The 24,246-nt window shown below is 45.2% G+C and overlaps 1 protein-coding gene across 21 annotated transcripts in view; it reads right to left on the reverse strand.

Annotated features, from left to right (window-relative positions):
* The window catches only part of Ttll5 (tubulin tyrosine ligase like 5), a 252,368-nt gene that overhangs the window by 58,711 nt on the left and 169,411 nt on the right, over positions 1-24,246 (reverse strand). For all 21 annotated transcript variants that reach the window (XM_052739243.1, XM_052739245.1, XM_052739246.1 and 18 more), the window contains one exon: positions 9,056-9,251. In XM_052739243.1, coding sequence (XP_052595203.1) covers positions 9,056-9,251 — 196 coding nt within the window. The remainder of the gene's footprint in view (positions 1-9,055; positions 9,252-24,246) is intronic.

Raw genomic sequence — 24,246 nt, forward strand, 5'->3', positions numbered from 1 at the left:
ACGCCCCGCTTGTCATGTGGAAGATGGAGATCTAAACTCAGATCCTCAACACTTGCCCAGCAAGCAGTTTGTTTACCCTCTGAGCCATCTTCCCAGACCCAAATTTGCTTCTCCACAAAATCATTTTCTAGGAAAAACAAAACAAAACCACACCTAAGAAATCCTTGTTAATTATTTTCAAAGTCAGCATGCATGAGTATATATGCACGAATACCTGCATATACACATACATGCAGACATGCATACGAGCATGGGTGAGCACACATATACACAGGTTGAGTATCCCTTACCAAAAATGCTTTGGGTGATATTTCAGATTCTAGACTACATCCATTTATACAATGAGTCATCTTGAGAGAGGACCCAAGTGCAAATGTGCAATTGGCTGAAGCATTATATATGCCCTATACATGGAGCCTAAAAGTCATTTTATATAAGACGTTTTTAGTAATTATGTGTATGAAAACAGTTTTATGGCAAGGAATTTTCCACTTGTGGACTCATGTCAGGTCTCAGAAAGTTTGGGATTATGAAACTTTTGGATTTTCAAGTTACTGATGCTCAATCTGTAGAAAATCAGTTAAAAGCAAAGCCAGGCCTCCGACTGAAAGCTCAACTGATTAACTAGAGGGGTTCACAGTTCTGTCTTCAATGACCTAGTCTATATTTCGTTTGTTAGCAGCTGTAGAGCTGTATATTAGGCCCTGATTTCCCACTAACATGTTGTAATCTTCTACTTTCGGATTCGTGAAGAGAAATAGTGAAAAGCCCTAAATTCCCTTACAACTTAAGTTCTCTGTTTACAGATATCCACCCTGTCTGTCTCTGTCCTGAAATGAACGCTGTTTGATTTGGCCCAGAATCATATGCAGTTGGCTTACTGTGCATATCTTCTACAGAGCTTGCTGTCATGTAGTCATTAGCCATTTTCCTGTGCCTGCATCCATCTCAGATGGATGGAGCGCTTCCTGTTAAAGATGTCTTTCATCACTTCACACAAAACTACTGCTTTGGGTCCTGCCGTGTGTGCAGAGAGAAACCACAGGCAGGATGCAGAAAGTAGACAAAGGCAGGTCCCTGTAGCAAACCCCATCTTAACCCTCTAGACCAGTGGTCCTCAACCTTCCTAACGCTGTGACCCTTAATACAGTTCCTTAAGTTGTGGTGACCCTGACCATAAAATTATTTCATCACTACTCATAACTGTAAATTTGTTACTGCTTTGAATCGTAATGTAAATACCTGATATGTGACCTCCAAAGGACTAATATGCGGCCCACAGGTTGAGAACCACTGTTCTAAACAAGCCCACCCGCTAGCCGCCAGCTGCTGGTGTGTGAACACCGACAACCAGCTGAGGCAGGGATGGTGCTGAGTGCTCTCTTCCTCTCCGGGGCACAGTGTGGAGTAGAGCAAGGGCAGCAAAGCTGAATATGTCCTCTGCTTAGTGATACGTGTAAAATAGGGAGAAAATGAAGTCCTTCTGCTGAGGAGGAGGGGGAGGAGGAGGGGCTCCTGAAGTCCCCTGGCCTGGCACAGCTGTGGGACTGAGGGAGGTGCTCTGACTCGGGGCGGGGCTCTCATCAGTGGACTAGAGACAACATTCACCGACATCCAAGAAGCACTGCTGTGTCCCTTAAAATCACAGAGGGATGTTATCACAGCGGCAGCGTTACAAAGCAACCTGATGGTAACCAGGGGACTTCTTTCACTCCAGTCTATAGTGTGACAATGCCTTAAGATCCAGATTTATTAGGGTATTGAAAATGTAAGCCTAATGGGGGACTATGCAAAAGTGTCTGTGACATTCTTATCTGGAGATTCTTGCTACATTCCCTGGCAGTTTTTTCATAACATCTAACAGAAATACAAATAAAACAGTATCATCAGTAACAGGTTTCAAAGAAAAGATAAAAGTTATGGCTGAAAAGACAGCAGTCTACACACGGTCTGAATCTGGAAGCCTGTGGAACACGGTTCAGGGTCTTGCACGGCTCATTAGCTTCCAGCCCTCTCAATAAGGAAGAACAAGGGAGGGCGAAGCAGGCGTGTTTCTAAGGTCTTTGCGCCCACAAACTCCTGACGATACTTACTGAATTAAGCATTGTGGTGACTGCGATAGCATCTGGGCTCTTAATAGGTTTAATAAACTTTTTATTTTGAGAACAGCCAGAGATTATGAGAACTTTTCAATATAGTTTTGTGTTAGTAAAACTTGCCAAATGTGAGAACCACAATTTATGTAAAGACACACACACACACACACACACACACACACACACACACACACACACCCCTTAGAGGCAGCACATAGCATGGTAATCAGAGTTCAGATGTCAGATGCTGATAACCCTGGGCTCAAACTCCAGTTTTCCCGTTTCTTACTTATGTAACTCTGAGAAAGTTTATGAATGATCTTTTTTCCCATTTAAAACCCGGGGCTAATCAAAGGCAGTTACAGTCAATCAATACAATAAAAAGCTTGGTTTGGTAATGTTTCATTTGAGAATCTCAATCTTAGTGGCTCCCCAACAAATCTATTTCCCAACTGAAGAGAAGAAGTTCCAATAACCTGTTCTAGGTCATGCCCTGCACAGGGAAGATTTAAATCAAGCATCACAGACGCCAAAGCTTGTCTCAAGGGACCATTTCCAAAGCCAGTGAGGGCAGTTTTCACACACATTATTCATGTATTTTCAATAGGAAAGAAGAAGAGAGTTTAGCTTGGCAAAATCTACTACATTAGAGTGTCCAAGGAAAAATAAACAATGAAAAGCTAGAAACACAAGGGTTAGACGAGTGAGTTCCCAATAAAGGTCAAGAGAAAACTGTGTACAGGCACACACACACACACACACACACACACACACACACACACACACACACAGAAGAAAAGAAACAAAAACGTGCAACATGCCATGACATTTGGGTCCACACACCTAGGACTTGGGCACACATGTGTGAACTCCTCCCCTTGCATGCCTACAGGCAACCCCTCCTCTCTGACATACAAAGGCTTTAAGGATACCTCCTGCAGGGCTAGCCAGCTAGCAGCTCCCTGCTATTGCTTATTGCTTGGAAAAGGGCATGATATCTGCTTTGTAACCCCACAAACCCCAAACACACAGCAGCTGAAGCTTGAGGAAAACAGTGTTCCTTCCTGCAGGGGGCTGAGCTTTTCTAGACATATGCAATAGACTCTTAGGAGGAAATAACAAGACTTGGATGTTTATATGGGAATACCTCCCACACCTGTAGCGTACTGCATACGCACACCAGTAGCAATCTGTCGCCTCCCTGGGGCCACACCAGTAGCATTCCATTGCCTCCCTGGGGCCTCCCAGATATTCCTACACAGAGATGAGGCGCCTAGGAGAATGCCAAGGCCCTGGCCCTGCTAACTGGAGCAACTTTACCTGCTGCTTCTAGATCTGTTCCCATGGGAAGGGGAAGTAGAGAGCAGACAACCAGAGGAACACAGACGCAGCATCTTCCTACCCTGGGTCACTTTACTCAAGCGGCAAACTAAGTCTTTGAGAAATGCAAGGGCTTTGAAAAGAAAACGGAACTCATGACACATTCAGATGCGTTTAAAGTCTCTCCTCACCCCACCATTGCACAAAAGAGACTCCACCTCTGCCTTGGCCACCAGAATGTCTTCCTTTTTTCTGTCTTTTGGGCTCCCTTTCAGGCTGGATGAGGCAGAAAGAGTGGGAGGGGGGCAGGGGCTGGGGCTGGGAGCAGGGCTTTAACAAAGAGTCACTTCAACAGAGACCACTGAGTAATGGCTTTGCCTGCGCCAACAATAACATCAGCTCAATGTCGCCAATTAGAATCAGGTCAGTCGGGCCTCACCACTGCTCCAGGCCTCCACCCGGACCCCAGCGTGAGGTGCTACTCATGCTGATGTCACCAGTAGTCACTGTGGCCCCAGCAAGTCCCCCACTCAGTTCAAAGAAAAGCGTTCTTGCACTTTTCTCTTCCAGAGGCAGGAAGCCAGGAGGAGAAGTCTATGAGAACCACTCTCCCAGCCCTAACTCAGGACTCCAACAAAGCCCTAAGCATCCTGCAGCTCATTTTCCGTGAGTTAAGACACAGGCCGCACCTGGAATAGTGAGTGCTTGACAAGGCAGAGCTGCTGAAGCCGTGGCCATTCCTAACAAAGCAGAAGGCAGGGCTGTTCGCTCCTTTCGCTTGCCTGCTCGGAGATGTGTGTCCCAGAGCTGTGACCAGTGAGCAGAATGTACTCTGATAAGAAGGGTGAGCGAGGAGGTGTTCTGATAACTCACTTAGGAGGAGGCCGTGGAACCCGGCCTCAGGAAGACAGCAACAAAATTCCCCAAAAATGACTGTTTGAAATTGAGTGATACTAAGTTTTAAACACACAATTTCCCTTCCAAGGGACAGAAAAACCATCTCCCCCCCCCCACACACACACGGGGTGGAGGGAAGAGAGAGAGAGAGAGACAGACAGACAGACAGACTATTTCATTCCTTCTGGGTAGATTTCATTGTATAGTCCCTGAGAGAATGACATTAGCATCCCTTGGGAGCTTGTGAGAAATGAAAATAATTGAGCCCTCTCCCAAACCTACATCAGAAATGGGATGAATGGACAATCATGTTTTAACTGGCTCTTCTGCTATTCTAGACTAGGGATGTACAAACTAGGGCCTGCAGGCCAAATCCAGCCTGCTGCCAGTTTTTGTTAAATAAAGTTTTATCAAAACACAGTCACAGTCATTCATGCACATACTATGTGTGGTTGTTTTCACTCTGCCACGGCAGCTGAGGAGCCATAACAGAGAACCTATGGCTAGTGAAGGTTATTTACAGAAAGTCTGTCAATCTTGTACAAGGTTTCACAGGCTATTGGGTTCAGTCACTAGGGTTTAGAAAGGTTCATACTTCCAGTATTCACTCTCTTTGTTTATCATGGATGATAGTTTCTCTTATTTCTGTCCCTAATCTTCTGCTAATGGTTTTGAGTGACTTCTTTTACTCCCAGGTGGCAAGGGTCCATTTTTCTCAGGAGTGAACTTGGCATGGCAATTTCTAGATTTGTGAGCACAATGGTAGGCAGAGACGAAGCACAATGCTGAGTCCATACTGATGGTTGGATATGCTGTTTCTAGGCTAACACCCTGAATCAGAATTGTCTCCCTGAAATGAACGTGCTAACAGGCTGAATATCTAAGTGCTCTGATTGAAGATAGAAAGGGATGGAGGACTTCCTTTGCATGGAATGGAAGAAAAGCCATACAGTCATCCAAACATTTAGTAAGAGATCACCATGTGAACGGTGCTATTTATAGATGGAATTACTACACTCTATTGCATGATAATGTGCCTGAGCATAAGGTAAAGGCCCCTTAGCATACTAGTCTCCAAATATCTTGCCTATGGATGCATGCTTGGTAAACCCAACTTAATTCTACACATAATTCTATACAGGAATCTCAAAAAGGCAGTTAGCCAAATTGCTAGTTACCTATACTTCAAGAAAAGGGCTTAAAAGCACAGGGCATTCATTAGATAAATACCATCTTCACCCAAAGAATTAACATGAGGGAAGAGACACAGGCCACACTGAGAACGCACCCCACGCTTCAATCGATGGTGGTAAGTAAGATGGTCAGGTCTAGCACAGCTAAGCTAAATACAAAGGCTTGGGGTCTAGCAGGACTTTGCTTCTGCTGTAGAGTGACTAACTCTGAATGTCTTCTGAATAAAGTGCTCCAAATCACTAAGCAGTGGTCAAGTTAGGATACCTAATACTTCATTGGCTGTCTTGCTATGAATCTAAGCTGGCAGGATTTGGTCGCTCCTGCTTCCCCACAGCCCTGGGACTTCACCCTTACTCACTTTTACCTAAATCAGTTGTGGTTTAGAAGAAGGAGGGGCAGAAACAAAATGATATCTAAACATATATAAAACCAAGACGAATGGCTTTCTATTCCCTCTCCAGGAGACACAAGATAACTCCCTTCCTGGGAGTTCTGCCTCCTCCCTAAGATGGATATTCTGACAGATCTTGAAAAAACATATTTTCCATATACTTCATAATTCAGTGAAACCAAACTAGGATAATCCTCAGTGAAAAAAATCCACACCAGAAAAGCAGTACTCTGAGTTTTCAAAGGAATGTGTGCTGCTGGAAGCTAATCAAAAGCATGAGGACTCAAAATGAAGCAGTTTTTAAAAGTGAAAATCAGCAAAAACAGCCTCTCCTTCTTCAGAACTTCAATGCGCTGTAAACAGCTCCTTTTATTTTGAAAATGCTCTTTACCATTTTAGTGTGTTAAAATGTGGTTTAAAAGGAACCCGTGGGCCTGTGAGATGACTCAGCTGGAAAAGGTGACTGTTGCCAAATCTGGCTACTAGAGTTCGACCCCTAGATCCAACCAAGTGGAAGGAGCCGACGACTCCCAAAGGCTGTCCTCTGACCTGTACAGGAACACTGAGGTACACACACACACAGACACACAGACACACACACAGACACAGACACACAGACACAGACACACACACACAGACACACAGACACACAGACACACACACAGACACACACACACACAGACACACACACACAGAGACACACACACACAGACACACACACACACACACAGACACACACACAGACACACACACACACACACACAGAGACACACACACACAGACACACACACACAGACAAACACACACACAGACACACACACACAGACACACACACACACAGACACACACACACAGACAAACACACACACAGACACACACACACAGACACACACACACAGACACACACACACAGACAAACACACACACAGACACACACACACAGACACACACACACAGACACACACACACAGACACACACAGACTCTCTCTCTCTCTCTAATTAAAAAAAAATGCCTGTAGTTTTGATTAAAAAACAAATCTAAAAACCAAAAAAGACACCAATGCAGCCAGAGAGATGGCTCAGTGAGTTTAGGTGAGCAGAATGGATTCCCACAAGTTGACCTCCATATGCACCTCCATATGGACGCGCGCACACACACATACACACACACACACACACACACACACACACAAACAAATAAATACACAGAAAAAAAATTAAAAGGGACCAATGGTATAAATTCAAAATTCAAATGATCTACTATTATATTCATACATGTCTGTCCTGGTCGGCATCTGGTTATATTGGCACTGCTGGGTAATTAACATGACAGGCATTTAGAACTGTAAATAGCTTTAAGAAATTTACACAGATTGATACCTTGATTCTACTGTCCCCAAATCCCCCCCCCCCTTCAGTTTTTTGAGACAGGGTTTCTCTGTGTAGCCCTGGCTGTCCTGGATCTCACTCTGTAGTCCAGGCTGGCCTTGAACTCACAGATATCCACCTGCCTCTGCCTCCCGAGTGCTGGGATTAAATGAGTGCACCACCCCCACTGGGGGCTTTGTTCCAAAATTCTGTAAGTGAGGAAACTTCTATGTGAGAGGGTACAATGGGCAGTCAACATGAGGTGCCACAGTCTAAGCTTTCCCAGTTAAAAGATCTGAAGTTTTCCCCAGTGAAGTATGGTTCAAAGAACTATTCACAAATGGCTGCATTTATAATTTCTCAATTACGATGCATTAATTGACAAAACACTCTGCTGTAGAGAAATGCAATCAGGTGACTGATGCAGGCAAAGCACAGTGGGCACATTTTGTTCTGGACAATAGTTTTGATGGCTAATGAGGATTGTCAACTTGATTAGATCAAGACATAAGCGATTAGTATAGCACACCTTTGCCTGTGTTTGTGAGGATGTTTCCAGAAAAAAAAAAAAAAAAATTCGATCATGAAGGCTAGAGCCCTTACGTCGTCACCATCTAGGTGGAGGCAGTGGGTCCCCTGGTGTGGGTGGGCATGTCCTGGCTCTGGCTCTGGCTCCTTCCTGTCACCTCTGCTTCCTGGTTGTCAGAGGTTAATGGCTTTCCTTTGCCAAGCTCCTTTCTCCATGCGGTCTCAGTCTTGCTATGGGCCTAAAAGCACTGAGTCAGCCAGCCATGGACTAAAACCTTGAAGCTATGAGCCAAAATCAGCCTTTTCCTCCCCTAAGTCGACATTCTCAGCTTTTTCTCATGGAGATGGGAAAACTGACTACTGTCGTAGTTGATAAGTAAACCTATCAGGCATAATGATGGCTCTCCTCAGGGAAGAAAGCAGTGGCTGAAAGACTTGTTTTCATCTTTACGCACAAACTGACACATACTATGTATTATATATATTTATGAAGAAGAAGCAAAGGACAGGAAAACAGGCAAAGGTGTCTTTCCTCCATAACGAAAGGCCAAAGAAGCTCACAGAAATAGTTTGAATCCAACCAAATAAGCCTCCTGCAGGACCTTGTCACTGGTTCCAACCCTTGTGCAGAGTCAAGAAGAACAAGCAAACTCTCTCGACATTTTCCGGGGGCCATCTCTTCTCTGCAATTGGGACTACCCTGGTGCAATATGGTTCTTTACACATATATCCAGGAGCTGACAGCAAGTGGGGCAGTGTTACAGTCCCACTGCTTCAAACAGTGCCCAGAACACGGCAGACACTCAACAGACACTCAGTGAATGAGCAGCTGTCAACTCCAGAAATCCAACAACCTAACTTAGGAACATTTTTCAGAAATTACAAGTTATGATAGATCCTAAAGGACTCTTAGATACTTATCAGTACCAAGTCTATGGAGGGCAGAAATTGGTATATTTACAAATAAAGATGCTTGAAATACAGCTTTGGGAACTGGGAATTCTATCGGGAGACTACTAAGATCATTCAACAGAAAAGGTAAACATGATAATAAACAAAGGGTTTTACAAATTCAAATAAAACCATGCTGAACACTAGTTCAGCATCACCTTCCAAAGTAGCCAATGCTACAGCCCGAGAGCAGGACTGAGGCAGCCCAGGGCAGGTTGGTAATGTTTAGGAAACAGCCATTCACTGCCCATTCATCCCTCAACTGCCTCGCCAACAGAAGGAAGACATGATCCTATGATTTTCAGTTACCTGGTGCCGGGCTCGACTCTGGTCCAGAAGCTGCCGGGACTGAAGTTTTTGTTGTTCAAGTTGCTGGAGAGCGAAGTGGAGTTGGTAGCTGCCTGCCGTGGGGTGGTACTTGTGCTGGGGGACCACTCCTGTGGCCTTGCTGTAGGCATTGTTCTCTACCTCGCCCTCCCAGGCAAAGCCACCGGTCTGGAGGCTCCTGAGAGAAAAAGAACAGATGGTTTTTAGCGATCAATCCAAAGGGAAGATATGTGTGACTACAATTTTTCCTTTACTGAACCAGACACGTGCTAGAATTATAAAGCTACTGTATGGTCAGTTATCTGACGTCACTAAATCACACCTTTGATTTCCCAACTTCTCAAATAAAGAGATTCCCAGATATCCAGTTAAAAGGGTATCTGTGAAATGTGTTCATATGTGAAAGACTTTGTATTCCTATAGTTTCACCTTCTGATAAGGATAAGCCACACCCCTTGCCCAGGGATGGGGTACTCAGTTTGGCTTCCACAGAGACTGCTCAGTTCCATGCTATCAGCTAATCTCCTTGGTCAACAGAACCAAAAGACTCAGAGATTAATTTATTTGGCTTCTGAGGACAACATCTGATTTTCAGCAATTCCTCTGGAAATAGCTGAATTAAATTAAATTAAATTAAATGTGTGTATACATTATAGAGAGCTGACACAGTGGTTCTCAGCCTGTGGGTAATGACTCCTTGGAGGTTGAATGACCAACCCTTCCACAGGGACCACCTAAGACCATCCTGCCTATCAGATATTTACATCACTATTCATAACAGTAGCAAAACTACAATTATGAAGTAGCAACGAAATAATTTTATTGTTGGGGGTCACCACAGCATGAGGAACTGTGTTAAAGGGTCCCAGCATTAGGAAGGGTGAGAACCACCACGCTATCACCTATGCTATCATATACATGTATGCATGTACATATAAGAAATCTTTCTCAAAGGATTTCTGAACATATGGAAAATTGTGGTGACCACTGATGGAAAAACAGATATAAATACTTAAATGAATCAATGAAATGTTAGCCTGGTCACAAGGCAGAAGACTGCGTGAGTGTAAAATGGAAAGGGAACTGAACCTTTGTGTAGGGAGGCAGGGTGTGTGTGTGTGTGTGTGTGTGTGTGTGTGTGTGTGTGTGTGTGTGTGTGTGCAGATGCATGTGTACATGCATCCCCATGTGTGGAGGCCAGAGTCAATACCGAGTGCACTCTTCAGTTACTTTCCAGCTTAATTTGAGACAGGGTCTCTCAGTGATGCCAGTTCTGCTAGACTGGAAGCTCAGCAAGTCCATGGGATCCTCCTGTCTCTACCTGCCCTCTGCTGGGATGACGCATGCACACTGTGGCACTCGGCTTCTATGTGTGGGCTGAGGATCTGAATGCTGGTCTTCATGCTTATGCAGGAGGAACTGTACAGACTGAGCCATTTCCCAGCTCCTGGAGACTCTCTTATCTTTTTTCTCATTAGTGAGGGAAGACAAGCTGACTGATAACACATAAGAAGCTAAAAGGCATTGATTGAGCGGGCTGTGAGTGGAAGGAGAGGCGGGGGTAGCGAAAGGCATTCAGGTTTATTTGACTTGACTCAAGGTCTTCCAGGCCTTAAATTTGCAAACCTCCTGTCTGTAACCCCTAAGTGCTGGGAATATAGGTGTGTGATGCCATGCCAGCCAGGTATGTGGGCTTAAAGATGAGAACAGTCAAGGCAGGAATGCCTCTCCTTCAAATGAAGACCAAGGGAGGGAACAGGTGACCGGGCTGAACTATCTCGAGATTTTCATGTCAATTAAGCTAGTCTCCCTTTTAAAAGAGAACAAAGTTTGGTGGGTACAGAGGTAGCGATGGATCTGGGAGGAATTTGGTGAGGGTGAATATGACCAAAATACAGTGTGTGAATGAATGAATGTAAAGAATTAATGAAAATATTATTTTAAAAATCTCCAAGGGAAACTATTATTAGTCACTGAACTGAAGGTTAGAAAATTCACCCACAGAGATTCTGCTTCCATTTCTGGCTTGATGGTTATAGGAGTTTCTAGCCACAGGGAACAACCTAGACTCAGTAAGTATATAATAGGAAAGTAAAGTAATATGCACTTCATACCAGAATGAACCCCACTGGGTAGCTTGAGTGATTTCATTTGCTAATAACTGTTTTAACAACAAACACTTCCACAAGGCATTCATTTTAATGCCTTCTTGCTGTGTAGTGGAGAGCAGTCTTTGGGGAGATGCTCCCAAGGTTCTCAGGTATGTGAGCACATGGATGCAGAGGGCAGGGCAGTGGGCAAGAAATAAGTCAGGGACTGTGGGTAAGGAGTGTTCTTCCAACTCCACATATATTGAAGAGGCTGGAACACCATAAACTTTTATAGCGAAATATGTTTTTAATCTCATCAGTAACGTAAGCTCAGCCTGCAAATCACAAAAGGAAGTTTCTCAAGCCAGTGGAGGCTTTTAGCAAAGAGGCAGGAATTTTTATAGCCCAGCATTGGGTGGGGGTAGGGATGCTCAGCTGTGTAATATAATAAGTGCCACGAGAACCTTCTTGCTTTGAATTTCAGTGGGGTGAGTTGGAGCACATTATCTCATACTCAGAGCACAAGTCTTTGGCGTTTCTAGCATCAAGTGCTACAATGATCGCCAGGAGACCACGTGTACTGCGGCAGGCTGCCCTGATTTCAGGCACCTGAGTTCATACAGCCCTTCTTTCTACAACACCTAATGGCTCCTGTATCCATCTGAAAGCCTATCCCATTTCATAGACCTGTGTTCTTTCTGTTTCACTAGTAATACACTTTCTACCTTCACTAAAAACAAAAAAATTGCAACTGGGTGTGGTGCCACATGTCTGTAATCCTGGCACTTGAGAGGCAGAACCAGGAGGGATCAGGAATTCAAAGACAGCCTGGGCTACAGGAGATACTTTCTCAATAAACCAAACGAAACAAAAAAACAGGGGTAGGGGCTGTTTAAAGTCAAGCACAATATCAGACATTGGTGATCACGCGGTGCAAGGAGAACTCTGATACACTGACAGCAGGGCTATGAACAATGCAACAGAAAACTAGGATTTTTGTGAGGTTTACACAAATGAGTTAATTGCCTAAAATACATAAAAGCATATGGCCACCAACAAAGTTGTAGAAAAAATTTCACTGAAATTGTATTTATAACTATTAAAAATTGGAGCCGATCCTAATGCCTGCCATTAGGAAAATAGATGACTAAATATGATATATTCATACGCTTTCATACTGCTCAATAAAATGGCTCAACTACTAAAACAATCAACTAATAGGTGAATGTCAGAACACGGGGTTGAATGAAAGACAGACACACAAGAGAAAATACGCTATGATTCCATTTCAACAAACCAAAGGAACTTAACACACAGTGAGAAGCGCAAGGAGGGCTCTGCACACGGAGGGAGTCTGCGCGGAAATGATACCGGGCAGCTCTGAAGTATCATGGGAATATCCCAATCATACTTCATACTGTGCTATATGGATACACAAACTCACCAAATTGAGCATGGAAAATATACTGCAAGTTAAAAAAAGACAAAAAGTCATACCACTTTCATTTATTTTACATTAAAACACTAGTTAATTTTCCTGTTCTGTATATGTGGTACAGCAGTTCCCCAATGCATTAGGTGAGTGTCAGGGGAAGCAGCCTTCACGACAACAGTAATGCAATCTTATTAGCATAAGCCCTGGACATCCACATGGAGGTCTGAAGGGGAAGGAGAATGAAGACAAAGCAGACACTAGGGAGCACTCACACTGGATAGGGAGCACTCACACTGGATGGGGCACTCACACTGGATAGGGAGCACTCACACTGGATGGGGGCACTCACACTGGATAGGGGGCACTCACACTGGATAGGGAGCACTCACACTGGATAGGGGGCACTCACACTGAATAGGGGGCACTCACACTGGATAGGGAGCACTCACACTGGATAGGGAGCACTCACACTGGATGGGGGCACTCACACTGGATAGGGAGCACTCACACTGGATGGGGGCACTCACACTGGATAGGGGGCACTCACACTGGATAGGGGGCACTCACACTGGATAGGGGGCACTCACACTGGATAGGGGGCACTCACACTGGATAGGGAGCACTCACACTGGATTGGGAGCATTATGGATGAAAGGCAGGAAGAAAGGCCGGTTCTGAAAAGCAGCCTAAGGATGTATTGTGACATTAAAAGGCAAAGGTAGAGCTGGGCATTCTGGCTCATGCTTGTAATCCCAGCATTCAGGAGGCTGAGGCAAGAGGACTGGCGCAAATCTGAGGTCAGCCTGGGATCTAGTGGAAGAGTCTGAAACAAACAAACAAACAAACAAACAAACAAACAAGGCATCCTGTGCAGTTAGGAGAAAGTCAGCAGGTGGGGATGGTTTCGGCACCGCTGCAGTGAGGGTGGAATACTTCCACCAGAGAAAACCAAAAGTCCAAGTGCAACAGCGAAATCATCGGTAACTAGGGTTCGTCTACCTCAATCACAAACCAGCTACCACTTGGGAACTGTTGACTGGGAACACTGAGAACTAACAAAATGAACTTTGTCTAACATTACTTAAACGGTAAGTCAGTCAGATGGCTCAGCTAAGACAGCCCATGCACTTGATGTCACGGCTTTGGCTCTTAGAGACCTTCTGCACTGGACTACACTTTTACAAGAGTTCCTGAGAGCGATTCCGGTCCACCCAGGAAACACGTGCACTTAACCTTTGAGTGTGTGCATCAGGATGAGAGTACTGTCTTTCCTTCCTGCTTTCCTCCTACGGAGTTATACGGGGATGGCTCTTCCGCAGGCATGGGAGAGCACAGCAGAGGCAGTATAGAAACCCCAAGAGCACACAGCCCTTCCAGAAAAGCCATGTGACGGTCTGATGACCTACATGTTGGGTTGGAAGTCTGTGCTCCATCAAACCCTAAGTGCAGGCCAAGCTTCCTGCTCCAGAACAGGGAGAAAAGCATTAAAGATTTTGTTTATATGATGAAAGGCTTTTGGGAAAGGATTAAAGAAATAATTCAAGAAACAAGGGAAAAGAAGTAAGGTGTGAGTGCGGGTCAAAGGAAAAGCTGGGTCGGTGAGAGAATTTTGAAGTAGCGGAGGCCCTGGATCTGCACCACCCCGGAATGGAAAACAGCCACTCCAGAGACCCAGGGGTCTAGAGCAACTGCTAAGTTAAAGTCCTAGCTTTGCCACTAAAAGTAACACATTTAACCTCTTTGTGCCTTGGTTTCCTCTGCTGTGAGATGGGAATAAATACGGACCCCACCTCTCCTAGGCTGACTAAAGGATTAAATATGACAGCCATGTACACCAGTTACTGCATACCTGGAATTGCCGAGTTAAGTGCCCAGTTACTACTGCTCTTCCCACTACGAGGAAAGCTTTGGGTGGGACAGGAGGGGCCGCACAACAGGGGCACGAGCCAATGGGAGCAATGCTACTGTCTTTACAACCTCCTTACTAAGGACTGTCGCTGGGCAACGAGTGAGCGAAGTGATTCTAGTGGACGCCAACTTGGCCGAAGTGGAGAGCGGTGCACACATTTTTAATTTTAGCACTCGGGAGGAAAAAGCAAGGGGATCTCTATGAGTTTTGAGGCTAGCCTGGTCTACATAGTGAGTGAGACCTTGCCTCAAACAAAACAAAAACAAAAGACAGAAGGAAGAAAAGGAAATGGGCTGAAGATGTGTGAGATGACACACCAAGTCCACCACTGGATCACCTCTCAGGGCAGCTGCAGAATGGCAGCCCTGGCAGAGGGGACTTTGTCATGATGGAAGGCTGCTAGCTGGGCTATGCCAGCAGGAGAATGTGCCACCTTGGGCAGGGAGCTGGCTCCTGCCAGGAAGTAGGAGGTTACTCTATTAATAATGGTGCCAATTAGGGAGCAGCAATTATGAATGGAGGAGATTATCCGCCTCCCCAGCTCCTCTCCACTCCAAGCTGGAGTTAGGAGCAGCAGCCAACCCCTTACACTTTTATAAAATGAAGTCAGTCTCTCTCTGAGCATGCGCGCGTGCACACGCACGCATGCACGCATGCACACACACACACACACACACACATTTTTATTGTTTTTGGAATAAAAATGATATGTTCTCAATATCTTAAACTGTAGAAACACAAGAAACTCATCTCTGACCCAACAAACCAAAATTGGAAAATTTGGTCAATTTTTTTTTTTTAAATACAGGAACTCATTAAGTAGCCCAGGCTGGCCTGGAACTTGCATTCTTCTGTTTTAGCCTCCAGGTCTGAGTTACCACGTTGAGTTTACCAATATTTTGCCAGTTTTTCTATTTCATATCAATGTCTATTACACTCAGAGACAGAGACAACCTGAATCCTTAAGCCTTCTTCATACTTGAGTGTTTGAATTCATATTAAGGAATATGTGTTTTCCTACATTAAATTCACAGAGAACAGCCATTCTGGTCTTTAAATCCTGATAGTCATCCAAGGTATACACCATTTCACATCAGCTGGAAATAGGATTTGTATGTTTTCTAGATATGTAAGTGTCTAGCAAAAGCAGACAACCAAATAAATATGAATGGATAAATCATTTCATTGATAAAAATGGGAAATTAGTAAGGTAATGGCACAGTCTCAGATCTTAATTACCAACTGCAGATTGGCTGCCTGTTGGGAGAGTTACCCGTCTAGTTATAAATACTAATGGCCACACTTCCTCATCCACACTTCTCTCCTGTGCTCCCAGGTTCCATCCCGCTTTACTCGTCCTCACCCACACTTCTCTCCTGTGCTCCCAGGTTCCATCCTGCTTTACTCTGAAAGCACTCACTGTCACCCTTTCCTGTCCCGGTCTTCTTTCACTAGAGTAATTCTACCCTGAAGGAAAGTGAGGTTAGTCTAACATGACTTAGTTTTCTCATGAATCATCGGTGTGCTAATCTGTTAGATTTTGACCTGCAATTGACATCTCAATTACTAATTTATATATTCAGCATCTAATTCATCTTTATCTCTTCTCTTCCTTTCCCAGCGCCTGAACTTCTTCCCTTCACATTAATCATACCCTGAATCACTACCTCAAGCTCTGGAAACATAAATCAGGAATCGGGGCTCTTAAGAACTGCTTCTTCCCACATAGTAATTCAATAGAGAAAGTTCAGATTGATTTCAGGCCTGACTCCTGGTGAATTTCATTATCCCTGAATTAAGGTCTGGATAGGACCAAACATGAGCCGTGAAAACTACCTAAGAAGACCGTGTGTCAATTAGCACTTGAAGAATAACCTTGGCTCCTACTGCCTACTGTACATCGTAACAGAAAAGCTGAAAGCAGGATCAGGGAAACACGGAAACAAGGTGGTTCAAAATCAGTAAAGCTCTCACCCTCTCTCAGCCCATCCCACCCTCAGAGGCAGAAGAAAACTCAAGGAAATTAAGAACATAAGCAGGAGCCAAATGAGATCCTAATTTAAAACAGAATGATACACACTGGCGAGAGGGATCACTCAGTGAGGGGAAGGAGGCATGAGAGGTATCGGGAGCTGTCTGGGGTATGTTTTGGCTAACTGGACTTTGATTTTATTAAATAACTGTGTGACAGTGACATAACTTTGGGAAGAATACAATGAGGTACCATGTCAAAGAGCTAGGAGTTGATAAGCCTGTCCTTTTCAAGTACAGCCAGATCACAGCCAGCTGGACTTGCCAATGACTACGGAATGTGAACCAGACCTCCGCTGTCTCCACACCCCTTCCACTTCATGACTGATGGAACTCAGGAGGAGGAAATAAGGACAGAGTTGGACTTAGTGTGTCTGGCAGAGACTCTGACTCTGGGAGCAAGCTTCATGGAACACAAAGCTAGACATAAACCCAAACCTTCCAAAGGTTACGTTCACAGCCCTGCTCTAAAGGCTACACAGGATTCTGAGAGCTAGCCAGTTCTGTAGACAGTGACTCCTGGATCCTTTATCTATTAGCTTTCTGGATCTGAAAAGACAGACTGATCCTTTGCCTTATGATCAAGAAATGTCTTGTCTTTGATCCAGCTCTTTATTTTGGCATAACCAGCACACCACATGAAGCCTGAAAAATGTAGCTGTGAACTAAAAATGAAGTGAGCAAAGAGTGACCTTTAAGAGCACCACAGGAGAAATCCCTGACACCAGTTCATTCAACAAGACTGAGGCCAGCTCAGCAGGATTTCTGTCAACTAGCGGGGCAGGGCTGATGTCTTCTGACAATAACGGTGACACACACAAGCACAGCTGGCCCTTGGAAAGCTGGATCACCACCACCTACCTTTCACACCCTGCGGAGACGAGCCAGGAGACGCCTTCCAAGTGAACGTGAATGTGCAGATTGTCTGGGGCGACTGGCATGCACGTCCCTTAGGAACTTCCACACTGACTCGGCGTTAGGTTCAAACCCCGTACAGCTGGCAGAAGTGTCACAAGTGGAGAGTTCTAGCCCGTGGCCTCAGCCTGACTCCCTTCCTGTCTCCCCTCGTCCCCAGGAAACACAACAGCAGGCAACTTGGCACTGTCAAGTTCAGAGCTCTTCTGGCCCCACTGAGCAGCCTCTGCCCGCTTCTTCCAGTTGGCCAAGGGAAATAAAGCACAGCGCTGAAGACTCCACCCTTTGTCCAAACCTTCCCCACCTGTCCTTTCTCTGCCTTTAAAAGTCCTGATAAAACACTATGAAAATCACAAAAAAGGAAGTGTTCTAAGGAAGTATTAAGGCCAAAGGGGGTTGAAACGTTACTTCTGGTCAAGACTGTTTTTCCATTGAAATCCAGAGTGAGCCACTTCTGGGAGCCTGGTCCCAAGCTACCTTCACACACAAACAGTAGGAGCAACCCCTACATCACACTAGTGCCATGGCCACAAGAGCACATACTCTGTCTGCCGAGGCATACCTACTAATGTGTTTGACATTTTCGAGAAAGGCTAGATCAGGCCCGAAGCTGGCATGTAACGGGGGCACCTGCCTCTGAGAGGATCGTCCTTTGAAAAGACATCTTCTCCCCCCTCTCTGCTTACACTGTGTACCACTTTGTTACCCACTGCAGGTGAGGAAGCACAGGAGAAGGCAGTGGTTTTCTATGTCAGAAACAACTGTGTCAGCTTCACTCTGGAACTTGCTAAAGATGGCAATGATGAGCCTCACCCCAAGGCTACGGTGTGGCCGAGGCCCAGGAACAAGCTCACCGGGGGATTCTGATAACTTGAATCCCTGACAAAGTGGTTAAGAGCATGGATCCTGCCGCCATATTGATAGGGTTGAGTTCCTGGCGCCATATTGATAGGTTTGAGTTCCGATAGCTACTCACCAATCCTTTTGGGACTATAAATCAAGTAACTCGTGAAGTTTTCAGAACAGGTGCTGGGACAATGTAAAAGCTACAAGGCAAGAAGTATCAATTATCTCTTACCTATTGTTCTTACTGGCACACATTCCTCACAAACCAATAGGAAGTGGCATCGTGCTATGTGGTAAGCTGCCCCACTCGCCCAGTACAGAGAAACAAGTGAGCTTTGGTACGAAAGCAATAAAATGAGGACACAGAGTATGCACTCAGGGACTGCTGCCAAAGCTCCAAGTTCAGACATTGTACTTGCTGAGGGAGAAGCGCAGAGCTCGTCTGTATCTGTCTTGAGGCCTGATTCCCATGCTTGGAGCCCGACAGGGCCATCTTTCATTACCTCTTCTTTGTCATATGCTTTTCCTGATAATGGCGTCTCTCTAAAATGCTAGTTAGTAAACCATATGTTTAGCTCGCTGATGAAATAACTGATGACAGTTAAAAGACCCATTGACCAACACCTGCATGGCTTAGGCTATTAAAACAAGAGGACCAGATCCCACACAATTTCCATCCCCTGGAGTCATGAGAGTCCCCTTATAAAAACAGACATGCTCTAATTTGCCTGGCCTAGTGATTCAAATCCGTGCCAGTGAGTTACATCAAGGAGAATGAGCATACAAAGCAATTAGACATTTAACACATGTGGTAAATACGTCACACGTCACAGCGTGTTCAGGCTACTGATAGCTTCCGCCCATACACAGGCTTCTAAATGACACTGGCACTTGGAGCCAAATGAGCAACTGTATAAATTCACTGGCAATGACGGAGATATTTGTGATGCTAAATATGCTCTACTAAATCTGTACTCACTTGCTCATACAAAGTTGTTTCCCATAGGGCACCAGCAACAGCTGATTTTCAGAAGTACCTCACCTCTCCTTTGCACCATCAGTAAATACCGCCCACCCTTCCTTTGCACAGAATCATCAACAAATACCCCCACCCTTTCTTCCAAAGAGGTCTAAATGGTCTGAAATGCCACCAGGAAAAGACTAGGACTAATTTCCGGCATCTAAAGGTAGGAAAGTTAATGTAGTTGGATACCCTCTGTAAGGCTAGTCACACAGGAAGAATGCAGTGCCCACATTACAGCCATGTTTCAGGGACAAATATGATAAAGGACATAAACCACAGATAGGGATGAAGTTGGCCTTCAATATTATTCGTTTAACCTCCGTTTCCTTTCCTGCCTCTTGCTTCTCTCTCATAAATAATGAAACATAATCTTATCCAAGTTAGCAAAAGAAAAAAAATCCCAATGATTTTAGGGTACATCAAACAATACCAAATTAAACAATATAATTTTAAAGATTTAAAACACATTATGAAATGTGTAAGTACTAAAAAATGTAAAGAAAGGGGAAGTATTACGCACACTGCCACCTGCAAGCATGGTAGGTGTATTAGTGTGTTTCATTTGGTCTTGTCTCAGTACACAGCGGTTAAACTATTCTGCTTTTATCACTTAATGTCAACACCAACACGTACTGGACACACTGATGCATGTATAAACAAGGAAGGAAAATCAAGGAAGGCTTCAAAATAGACAGGCCATTTCACTTTGGCTGCAAAAGACGACCAGCAATTTGTCATTTGGAAGAGAAACTCCAGGCAATGGGGATAGCATCCAGCAGAGCATGGAAGAACAGGAAAGCCAACTGGCCACAGGGACAGTGTTGTAGGAGCACCGAATTCATCAGTCAAGCCGGTAGGATGCAGCTCTCCCACACATCAGAAACATAAATGTTATTGGTTACAATTGCCGTTCAAGTGATACACAGAAGGGCAGCCTGAACACAGTACTCACGCACTCACAATGTGCGTGCAATCAAAGGGTGGCAAAACCTAAGGTCTGTGGAACTGCACAGGGCACAGCAAGGCCCGGGGCTCAGGTCTCGCCGCCGCCGCCGCCGCCGCTGCCGCCACCATCACCACCACCACCACCACCACCACCGTGAGAGCTTTTTAAACGTGTGCCAACTCTGACCTCTCTCTGATCCTCCTTGTGTGCTCAATAGAAAGCTGCTGGCAGAGGCAGTATTATTCCAATTATAGATGAGAAAACAGAGGCTTAGGTTCATGTCTGCAACTGCATAGAGTGAGAGAGATTCTTTTGAGTCGAAGTCCATATGACTCACAGTTACAACAAGCCATTGAAAGTTAGGATGAAAAATAGCCATTGCCAAGGGGTTTCCAGCTATCACTGTCATAGGGCTTTGTTTTAGGAATACTAAAGCTATGTGAAGACCCACACAGACATACTCAAATGATTTCTGGAAAAGGTCCAAGTCCAACAAAAATGATCTTTTAAAAGCCACTGATTTGCAAGTGATGGAATAATTGTACATATATAGACAAAAATAAACCTTAACCTATACCTCACAGTTCATTAAAAAATTAACCCAGGAGGGCTCATGGACTCAAACACAAAATCTAAAACCTCCCAAAGACGATTTTTTTTTTTTTTTTTTTTTTTTGGTTTTTCGAGACAGGGTTTCTCTGTGTAGCTTTGCGCCTTTCCTGGAACTCACTTGGTAGCCCAGGCTGGCCTTGAACTCACAGAGATCCGCCTGGCTCTGCCTCCCGAGTGCTGGGATTAAAGGCGTGCGCCACCACCGCCCGGCTTCCAAAGACGATTTTTAAAGTCATGTTAGTTAGGTGTTTTATATAGGCTCATAATCCCAGCACTCAAGAAACAAAAGCAGGAGGAGTGCAGTTCTAGGTCAGCCTGGGCTACACCGTGAGAGCTGTCTCAAAACCTAAACATCCAACAGCAACAAAAACGTTTTGAAAAGATGTTTGCATTTGGGCTGTGTGCAGTGCGGGCATAATGATGACAAAGGGCGGACACCAAGCACCGTGCCGAGTGCCGTTCCAGCCTCAGCTCACTTCAACCCCAGACTCCTGGATGGAAAGACAAGTGAGCCAGAGCTCGGGCATCTGCTCAGCCCCGCAGCCTCAGAGCCTCACCACCGTACTCGCCTTGCACAGTCTCACCAAAATGGAAATTATTCGGTACACAAAATAAGACTTTTTTCTCTTTTTCTTGTGCAAAATAAACCTTGTCTGTTTTTGAGATGGGGATCTCCCTACGTAGCTCAGGCGGGTTTCCAATTCGCTATGTAGCCCAGGCTAGCCTCCTATCTCTGCCTTCCTAGTGATAACAGGCACAAACCACCATGCCTGGCCACAAGATGGGCATCTGGGGGTGTGTGGATACTGTGACTCTGGCCGGGCGGGCAGTTGGAACCAGGAGCCAGATGTAGTAACTTGCTTTTATTTCCCCTCCTTGGATGAATGGTTGGACTAGAAGCCACTTTTCACCTGGAAGTCAGAAGGGCGAGGTGACCCCATACTCTCTGAGCACTCTTTGCATCTCAGTGTCACAATGGCCAGAGTGGACCATGATCCACGAAGGTCCAGGACTCCAGACACGCCCCTTCCTGTCCACTGGCACAATGAGAGCTTCAGATTAGTGGGTGTGCAAAGAATGGGTTCTCGCTAATGCAAAGTGACTGCCTGCCCCATGAGCATTTTTACTGTCCCCTCAAGAAAGCATCATCATGTATAAACCTGGTAAACCATTGGTCACCAGGCTACCAGCTGCCCACAGGAGAGGGGCAGGCAGACTGAGGGGTTTCAGTCCACGTGTCTCGCTCTTCAACACCTGCCCCCAACCTGTGTTCTGAAGCCATGCTGACAAGGGGCTGCAGCAACTGCCCACATGCCAGGACTCCTCTCTGGAGGACACCACCTCCTCAGCCACTGGAACTGTGCAGGTAGGGAAGGGTTAAAGCGTGTCCTGGCTGGGGCTCTCTGTTATGATCACTTTGAAAAGCCGCGGGGTTTACAGGAAGAGTGAGGATGCCGCCTTGTTCCCAGCCAACATTTGGTTCCAATTACCGTGAATAATCTCCTTCCTCCCTTTTCCCAGCCCCCACCCTCTTTCTACTTTTTCCACACTTTATATTAAAAATACATCAAACCATTTCTTCCTTTTTAATAATTTCCTTAAGCTTTTCCACACAGCTTTCTGGGCTCCCTGGCTTTTCTGATTCTCTGTTCCTGAGGGAGTAGAGAAGATTAGGCTCCTTGAATGACATTAGTCTAGAGCAGACCCAGGAGAGAAAAGCACCTAGACAGAAGAACTGAGCCAGTGAAGCCTTGCAGTCTGAATGTACTGAGAAGGAGCCTGTTGGACCCTTTACCCTCCTGGTTTTCTGTCCAAACAAAGCACCCTTACCACGCTCTATCTGAAGTCTTTTTTCTAATCCCACCATCACTAAAACTAAGAGAGAACTCACACGAGATGTATAAGCATGGCCCAGAAGGATAGCTGGGAAGCCCAATACAGGAGAGGGTGAGCAGGGTGGGCTTTGCTTCTCCTGACTGGGAATCTCTCTGGAGGCCAATTTCACAGAAGCTATAAAATGTCCAAGAGAATGTATCACTGGGTGTAATAATCCCACCTCCTGGACTTTCTGCTACAGACAGACGTATGTGCAGACATATGTACAATGAGTCAGTGCAGGCGCCAGCTGGACACAACTCAACAGTAGGATGGTAAGATGAGTTATGGTATACTCGTACTTTTAGCAAACTACAGTGTGGGTTACTGCTTCCATAGTGTACATGATATGGCTGTGTGTATGGTAACAGTGCAACTAATTTTTTTTAAGGTAAGAACATCGATGTTTCAGGCTATAAAAAAAATAAGAAAAGTAAACATGTGACTCTTCCTGGCCCCTTGTTTGCAGCCCTATGCAAAACGTCCGGAACTAGACAAATCACATTATGTTCCAAGCCAGACTTAGAGAGGAGACTTAGGGGATCTCAGGAAGGGCAGACAGGATGGCAGAGAAGCAGATAAATTAGAGAAGACACGATGACCTCTGAGTCCCAATGCTTCAAGAACACAGCTATGATGTAAGTCTACTGCAGAGAGGAGAGAGCAGTGTGTGTGTGTGTGTGTGTGTGTGTGTGTGTGTGTGTGTGTGTGTGTGTGTGTGTGTGTGAGTGTGACACAGGAGCACTAAACACACTTACGCACACTTACACCACATAAAGGGTTTTAGACGGCATCTGAAACAAAACTTAGAAAATAGGCAAACGAGAGAAGAAACAGCTTTTTAAAAGTTCAGAGTGGTTCTGGAGGACGGAACTTCAAGCGGGGTGGCACTGGGCAGGGAAGAGCCAAGTGAGTTCACTACAAATCACACAGAAATACTTGTCTCCACATTGAATTAAACAATTGGTTTTTTTGAGACAGGGTCTCACACCGTAGATAAGGGTATTCTGGAGCATCCTATGTAGCCTGGGGAGACTTTGAACCTGCAGCAATTCTTCTGCCTCAGTCTCCTCAGAATCACTCAACTTTCAAAACTAGGCACCTGAATCATCATGGGATGCCCTTAATAAACCCCACTCACCAGTACCCATATTCTGTGCAAGCCCCTCTCACACTGAACCGGGCGGCCCGTGTAAACAGCAGAACCCACCAAACACTCACAGAGTAGAACAGGCGACAGAGGTGTCGTGACTCTGGAGCTGGCAAAAGTTCCTCAGCTAGGACTTGAAGGTCACACACAGAAGGAAAACCAGACAAACCGTATTTCATCAAAATAAAAATGTTCACAGATAAAAGATTATACTGTTGAGAAGACGCCTCAGTGGTTAAGAGTACTTAGTGCTGCTCTTGCAGATGATCTAAGTCTGGTTCCCAGCACCCACATGGCAACTAACACTCTAACTAGCTCCACTTCCAGAGGATCTGATGCC

This window comes from Peromyscus californicus, unplaced genomic scaffold (genome assembly GCF_007827085.1).
Source record: "Peromyscus californicus insignis strain IS unplaced genomic scaffold, ASM782708v3 Scaffold_15__1_contigs__length_86483966, whole genome shotgun sequence".
In the NCBI taxonomy this organism is placed as follows: Eukaryota; Metazoa; Chordata; class Mammalia; order Rodentia; family Cricetidae; genus Peromyscus; species Peromyscus californicus.